Source organism: Pholis gunnellus, assembly GCF_910591455.1.
Source record: "Pholis gunnellus genome assembly, chromosome: 1".
Lineage (NCBI taxonomy): Eukaryota > Metazoa > Chordata > Actinopteri > Perciformes > Pholidae > Pholis > Pholis gunnellus.
The window spans coordinates 1,495,269-1,503,023 of record NC_136528.1 but is presented as its reverse complement, the minus strand read 5'-3'; the positions used below and the strand labels follow the sequence as shown (position 1 = coordinate 1,503,023).

At 43.6% G+C, this 7,755-nt stretch overlaps 1 protein-coding gene and 1 long non-coding RNA gene across 2 annotated transcripts; both read right to left on the bottom strand.

Moving 5' to 3' along the window:
* Nucleotides 1–1,731: 1,731 nt before the first annotated feature.
* LOC306714793 (ZP domain-containing protein) lies at nucleotides 1,732–6,191 on the bottom strand. Its single transcript, XM_079184926.1, has 7 exons — nucleotides 6,151–6,191; nucleotides 5,933–5,991; nucleotides 4,399–4,583; nucleotides 3,894–4,294; nucleotides 3,509–3,608; nucleotides 2,499–2,700; nucleotides 1,732–2,397 (listed from the first exon to the last, which is right to left on the bottom strand). The coding sequence occupies exons 2-7, from the start codon at nucleotides 5,967–5,969 to the stop codon at nucleotides 2,261–2,263; spliced, it is 1,062 nt and encodes a 353-aa protein (XP_079041052.1). The 5' UTR covers nucleotides 5,970–5,991; nucleotides 6,151–6,191; the 3' UTR covers nucleotides 1,732–2,260.
* Nucleotides 6,192–6,297: 106 nt separating this feature from the next.
* LOC306714878 lies at nucleotides 6,298–7,233 on the bottom strand. Its single transcript, XR_013767644.1, has 3 exons — nucleotides 7,123–7,233; nucleotides 6,542–6,683; nucleotides 6,298–6,436 (listed from the first exon to the last, which is right to left on the bottom strand). It is a non-coding gene; the product is annotated as an uncharacterized lncRNA (long non-coding RNA).
* Between the last annotated feature and the right edge of the window lie 522 nt (nucleotides 7,234–7,755).

Genomic DNA, 7,755 nt, shown 5'->3' with positions numbered 1-7,755 from the left:
AGTGGCGGGCCGTGTATTTTATACCTCGGCCTTCAGTGCTGTCCTACTTGAACCACTTCTTAATAACCTCATTATGACGCCAGCATGACGGGATGCTTCGTCATTAACGGTCACTGCATATAGTCAAAATCAATGTATTAACACAATGACAAGAACAAACTCACAAGAACCAGTCATATATATTTATATGACAACAAAGCAGGTAGAATAACATAAAACCCAAATAACACAATTCAACAGGCCTCTGTACAATCCAGCAAAACTGCAGCGCTAAAACACGTATTCCACTACACACTCAAGAACACCATTCAAATATTATTCACAGCAAATTTGCATAATCGTCTGAAAACAAAACTTTTTTGCGCATGCATGAGAGTGCATGTGTCCGTGGAGGTAGGTGTGTGTGTGTGTGTACTTGCCTACCTACCCAACAGTGGGCTTAGGCGTCATTACACAGCCAATAACAGGGGACAGAGTAACAAATAGGGGACATCTTTGAGGTCCCCTGATGGTCATGCCTTAAATCAAGCTAAAATCATGTCCAAAACCCCTCTGATAGATTTTTTTTATTTTAGCCAAGTGGGGACTTGCACGTGTGTGAGTGTTAAAGTCCATGCGCAGCACTGATCATGCAGGCTGGGGAGGGGATTTTAACGACTCATTCACACACGTCGTTTTAAACATTCCTCCATTGTGTGAATGGCTTGCAGGCCAAAGCCTGTCTTTCAGACTGTAGAGGGGCTATGTCACATGCATATCTTTATTAACTCTTACTACTACAAAGTTCTGCTAGTTTCACAACAGTCACACTAGCCCACTGACCAATCAAGCCGCACGTTAATGCTGACGTAGTTGTAGGCCAGCTAGAAGCTCTGACACGTCAAAGAATACGCCCAACATGTTAAACTAAAGATCTGATTGGTTGAAGACTTTGACAATCAACAATATCGTCCCCATTCACTTAAACTGCACATGGATTCATTTGAGAGTCTGCAGGCCTCGGGCCTCTCTTCTTACCTAGAGACACAGAGGTGAAATCGGATTGGATAAAAGCTCTACTTAAAACAAGCTGCACTGGAAGCAGACCAACTGAGGAAGACAGGAGCCGTGCAATGAGAAAATAAGATAATGGGAAAAATATTTAGAATACCTGTAGTGTATTTATAAAAAATTATTGAATTATAAAATAGCTATAACTTTGGGATTCTGTCAGTGTCTAGGCCAGCAGAGAAGGCTTTGCTGGCCCTGACGGCCCACCACTGTGCTGTACATCTTAGCAATGAGCAAGTTAGTGTCAGAGTGAAATTGTGTGATGTAGACACAGGTTTAAACATAATCGTGCATGTGCAAGCATAAGTTTAGTATGATGTTGAACTGCTCATCGTGTGGACACATATTTAGTATCTACAGTAATGTTAAGTTGATGATCTGCCAGCAGATGTTGCCACTAGTCAGCGTTCAGGCGGTTGAAGGTTAAGGGGTTAAGTAATGACAGAGGAGAACGAGGAGAGCTTGGTCTTGGCTGGTCTGGTTCCGTGTTGGGACTTGACTAAAGTTATGAGGAAAACCCAGAATGTGTTGGACTGATTTATTCCTTAACATACACCCACGTCACCTACATTAGCATGCTGACGTCAGCCTTGAATGATGACATCGCACACATACACAACATACCACAGACACACAAAGTATTGCTTATTATGTAATGAAGACATCAAGGTTGATATAATGCACATTTCCCCTTTTATTGTAAATTAAAATCCCATTTAAAAGACACAAATGCATTACTTCACCATGATTACAGGTGGTGAAGGATCCAGCAGAGTTGGTTAGGCCATCCGAGGCCTTAACGATTTTAAGATAATAACCCTGTGCAGAACTGGTTGATCAGCCTCTTAGTGTTAATTAGTATAAAACCTTCTGGTTTCCTGTTTGCACGGACACAGAGTTTTCCTCGCTGAAGTGTTTCCACCTATAAAGCTGTAGACATGTATAAAGGATTTAATATAAAGCTGTAGACATGTATAAAGGATTTAATGTAAAGCTGTAGACATGTATAAAGGATTTAATATAAAGCTGTAGACATGTATAAAGGATTTAATATAAAGTTGTAGACATGTATAAAGGATTTAATATAAAGCTCATTCATTTAAATGGGCACAGAAGATACACGAGCACTCAATATATGAAAAAAAAAACTAATCAAAAGCTTTACGTAGTCAAATGTAATTAATGCAGAACTGCTATTCTGCATACTGTCTTAACGTTCCTCTGTGGACAAAGGTTGGTATTTGACCTTTGACATCCTGGCCTTGTACATGACCACGGCACTGATCATGACAACAGCTGCGAGAAGACATCCAGCGATGAACACCAGGTTCAGATTCAGGTGGAGCGCTGGAGAAACAACAAGCACCATGTTTTAACTTGATCTGGTCCAAAGTGGCTCAAACAAGTGAAGTGTGCTGGTAACAAATAACCTTTCTCTGTTTTCATACCTGAGCTTTCGATGCTCTCCGCTGATCTCTTTAAGCGCAGGGGACCCTGGGAAACGAAGTGCCTGGCACTCTCCACGGCAACCTCTCTCTTTCTGCGGTGGTGAGGCCAAGTGGCTGGCCTTGTGGAGTTGATGCATCCCTGAGAGAACCTGGTGTTGGGTGTCCCTGCTTCACACATCAGGACTGTGCAGCTGATGTACACCTGAATGAAACAGAACACGCTGTCATCACACCAGCAGACGGAGCGACAGCAGAACTGTGCTCAGATCCAGTTAAAACCTCCGCTCCACTTTGCATCTCCACGACAGTCAGTGACGTCCACCTCGTCCTCAAGTCCATCCGTGTCAAGTGGTTCAAGTTTATTTCTTAAAACGTCGTCAGCGCTGAGTTTATTAGAGATGCACTTTTTCTGTTACGATCGTTAGACATCAGATTCACAATGTGAAGCCACAGGTTGTAACAACCAATCAAGTTCATGATAACCACATTCAAACATGAATTTAAAAATAAATACAATCTCGTTCTGTAAAAGGTGAGATGGGAAACAGAATGAGTTTCACAAAACATGTCAAAGATTACGTGTTTTTGTTGACATGTTGCTTTTCTTGAATTGCTCAACTAATCTTTCTTGAAAAAAAGTCTTTCATTTAATATTCTACAAAGTCTGACATTAATTTAAGTATGTTTTGTTTTTGATCAATTATTGATGTGATAAGTGTCTCAGGTGTTTTCAGAGAGTTGCTTCTTCTCTCTGATTGGTTGTTACGACCTGTGGCTTCAGTACAAACATGTGTTGCTTCACATTGTGTGTTATACCTGATGAAGATCCATGACGGAAACATTGTGCCTCTAATAATGTTCACATGACTGCACCTGTCCACCAAGTGTGCATTGATTACCACTGAGTAAAACTAGTCAGATAAATGAAAGGACATCATGAAGTGGACCTATTCGTTGAAGCATTGAGAGATTTCCCAGAGACATGAACAGTCCTCTGCTCCGTTCTTTACCTGATCATACATGCCGATGAACTTGAAGGCCTTCATGCTGAACCTGAATTGTCTCGGGTGGGAGGGGGAATGGGTCTGAACGGTCGGGTCCACATTACACCTAGTCAGAGCAAAACACAACCAAAAGATGAGACATGTTGCCTTTGTTACTCTATGCCTTACAGTGGATGCTGCTATAGGGGCAGAGGTATTGTTCAATTGTTATTCACACAATAAGAAAAGTACTATAGGTTATACAAAAGATGAAGTCAGTGAAGCATTGACTTCTACATCCTGACAGGGTGACATTACACAGAAGAGCCTCTAAAGCAACAATCAAAGAACTCATCTTTACAAATGCTTTGTTATGCCCTCTAATGCCACTAGGGGGTGTGTCCATGCCTACCCATTCTCAATGATGGAGTAGGTCCGCTGGGAGTTCTGGTTGTCATATGGTGAAGCTCTGCAGGACTCCACAAACAGCACGGTGTTGTTGACGGAGGAGGTGGCCTCTATCTGCATGTAGATCCTGCTCCCTATGTCATACTCCACCGGGTATGAAGTTGGATCAACCATGGCTTGGTATTGGTCGTTAGGATAGAACTCAAACTGGTAGGTGAACCTGCCGAAGCCCCTGTCCCACACTGAGACGACGGGCCTGTGTGCTGTGAAGGCCAGTGTCACGTTTCCACGTTTGGGGTACTGGCAGTAGAACTGCACCTCCAGCAGGTGTTTCCTGGTGATCACGTCGGATATGTTGTCAAACGTGGTGATTTCATTCTTGAACCTGAGGTAATCCTCGTCTTCCTGCAGAGTGAAAAAAGGTTATGTATTCAGTCCTCATTCTGCGAGATAAAGGCAACACCAACGACTGAGAGAGAAGAGCAGCCGGTAACACAAGCCTGCGTTACCTCGAGCTCGGTGCCACAACCGCTGAGGGGGATGTCGGCGAAGACGTAAGTGCTGTTGGAGCGCAGCCTGCAGGCGGTGTTGGCGGCGTCGTTGAGCCGCAAATGATCCTCATGGAGTCCATGGAATGAAGATTTCTCAACCTCTACTCTCATCGTGGACTCGGTGCAGATCACATGGGAATTAACTAGAAGAAGAGAGTTAGAAAATACACATTATATACCAATGGTGTACTTATTTACAGGGGGCAGTAATGCCAACAAGAAATTCAGCAATGTTCCAGCAGACAAAGACGGCGAGCTGGTAAACATTGATGTGAACAGTTCATGATTTAAAATACTTTGTATGAGGAAGGAAAGGCACCCAAGGCCACGATACACACAACGTGTTCTAATGAATGTAAAGATGGCTTTTGTTGGTATACTAGGAAACTCCACAGGACACCTTCAGGTTGTGTTTCCATCAAAAAGAAAGTGAAGTTTCTTTACAGTTCTGCTGGTTTGGTTTCACTGTGTATGAACAGTGAACGTGGTATTTTTGTGTAGAGCAAGAATTTTTAGCATCCAATGACAGCACTGAATTCTGTCTGATAGGAAGGTTTAACCAATCACAGCACTTTATAGAAGTGCACGTCTGGCGGCTTTTTAAACTCTAATGCCGTGTTCACACCCTCTCCGGCGCGGCTTATTGCCCTGAAAGCCGTTCAACTTTCCGACATCAACCGTGGAAAAAATAACCTCTATTTCTACTTAGTACGTGTTGTGGAAGTCACAGGTATCACGGGAAACTAAACGCCGTCATTTCTGGTTCATGAGGAGCTCCGTGGATTTCATCGAGCTCACTGTGTCTAGCAAGCCACACGTCGGCTGTTTACTACAACTGTATGAACACAAAATAAACTGATTTGGCTGTGATTTAACGGCAATAAACCAACAAAAAGGGACTCCGAAATAACTACGTAATGATGCCGATTTGTACTTGTTTTCTCAATAGAGCTCGGATCGACCGGTGCTAGGCTATGCTAACATTGTAGCAGCTCCATCAACACTCACAATAACGTCATATAGACGTAAATACGGCAGCGTCTTTTCATTATTTGCACCATATGGTTTACACACACACATTTATACACATAGTTTGGTCCGGTCTCTACTGATATGAGGTATCGTAGAGCTCTGGGTGAACACAGACGGATACAGTATTTGTTTCCTGATTCAACAACGGCAGGACGTCAGTGATGACAGGAGAAACATCTCAACGCTGATAGGCTATCGTGCAACAGCGTCACGCGATTTTTTCGTTTGGGGCGATTCGCATCAATCGCTCAAGTTTCATCGCATCTGTGCATAGACTGTATGTAATCTCGACGCACGAATAATTCGCGCAGCGTTTGGTGTGAAGACGGCATAATGTACGCCAGCCATGCAGACAATATTTAACTTTAACGGAGCATTTAGCGTGTGATATACTTGGTGAAAATACACACCATTACAGCTGTACTTAAACAACAAAATGTTGACATTAAAGTAGACTCACCTTGCACCCTCCGAACTTCTACCAGAACACACCTCATCTCGGACTGATAAACGCCAGACCTGAGAAGCATCAGTGAACGCTGATTTAATGCCGGTTACTCTTTCGGTTACGCCGATATGTCATGTTCAAATTATTACTGGTGGTTTTGGCTCCTAATTGTTTAATCTCTACCTTGTTGCTTCAGAGAAAAACACCAAACACAGAGAAATGTCACTCACTGTGGAGATGGGGTGGCGTGGTGATTGTGACTGTGATGTTGTGTGGTGGCAGACCTGCAAAAAGATGTGTTACGAAGTCAAAACATGGATTCACACACACACACACACATACAAATTCTCTCACAAGGAAGCCAAAGCTTACCCGGTCACCGCTTCAACTGCAAAGCAGATCGGGAAAAAGTCCCCCAGGTTATCTTGGATAGGCGTCCACCTGATGACGAACTCCCCATGTGTGTTCCTCTGCTTGGTGATGTTCAGTGGGCCGCTGATGATGATGTCATGTATTCTGTGTGATAACAAAGCAAAGAAAGCAGAGATTTATTGACTCTTTCCTCTCTGATGTTATCTCACGCGCCTCAAGGCAACACCGGTCACGTCGGCTCTCACTCACGTTGCTTGTGACGCTCGTGCTCTGACTCTGATCTCCACTTCTCTGTCGACCTCTGCATGGAGGCGAGCTCCGTTTAAAGGTGTTGGGAGCAAAAACTCTGGCAAGTAGAGTCCATCCTGACACGAGGGAGCAGGTGGGTCCACTGGAGTTAAAACATAGAAGATTCATTTAAGTTCCAAAGTGCAATAAGTAACTTATACTTAAAAACGACACTTTGCTGCTGTCTGTGGATCAAAACTTCAAAGCTGTCTCAGTAAGTATCGCTGATTTCTATCAAAGACAAATGGTCTGCTGGCTGTAGCTGTTCATGTTGTTCATGAAGAGAGTTTAAGGAGACATTTTTTTACAGGACAGAGACATTCAATGTGGGAAACTAAATAGTTGAGTGGATATAAAAATCTAAAGCTAGTTTCTGGTCAAACTGTTCTCAGAGACTCCTGACTTTAAGATTTCTAAAATAATGTCTTCTGCCACGTGTAACATCTCATTAAAGTGTTGCAGAGCTGCAACATGAAGCAGTTTTTAATCTTTTTTGTGGATTGGCTCATTGAAGATGCTGTCACACAATAAAAAGAACTCACCAAGAAAGGAGAACTGCAAAGGTAGTTTACTGAGTGGTGGGGTTGTTGGTGGTGGGGTTGTTGTTGTTGGTGGTGTAGTTGTTGGTGGTGGGGTTGTTGTTGTTGGTGGTGTAGTTGTTGGTGGTGGGGTTGTAGTTGTTGGTGGTGGGGTTGTAAAGTAATGCCACCATGGGTAAGTGGGTGTTATTGGTGGGGTGGTTGTTGGTGGTTGGGTTTGATAATAATGCCACCATGGGTATGTGGTTGTTGATGGTGGTGTGGTTGTTGATGGTGGTGTGGTTGTTGGTGGGGTTGTTGTTGTTGGTGGGGTTGTATAATAATGCCACCATGGATATGTGGGTGTTGTTGGTGGGGTGGTTGTTGGTGGGTTTGTTGTTGGTGGTGGGGTTTGATAATAATGCCACCATGGGTATGTGGTTGTTGTTGGTGGGGTTGTTGTTGGTGGGTTTGTTGTTGGTGGTGGGGTTTGATAATAATGCCACGATGGGTATGTGGTTGTTGTTGGTGGGGCTGTTGTTGGTGGTGGTGTGGTTGTTGTTGGTAGGGTTGTTGTTGGTGGTGGTGTGGTTGTTGTTGGTGGGGTTGTTGTTGTTGGTGGGGTGGTTGTTGGTGGGTTTGTTGTTGGTGGTGGGG

Excerpts from the sequence above, each read along its gene's own strand:
- LOC306714793 (XM_079184926.1), bottom strand. The coding sequence starts at position 5,969 with ATGAGGTGTGTTCTGGTAGAAGTTCGGAGGGTGCAAG. Across the intron at positions 4,295-4,398 it reads GTTGTGGCACCGAGCTCGAG|GAAGACGAGGATTACCTCAG; the intron begins GTAACGCAGGCT and ends TTCACTCTGCAG. Across the intron at positions 2,398-2,498 it reads GGAGAGCATCGAAAGCTCAG|CGCTCCACCTGAATCTGAAC; the intron begins GTATGAAAACAG and ends TTGTTTCTCCAG.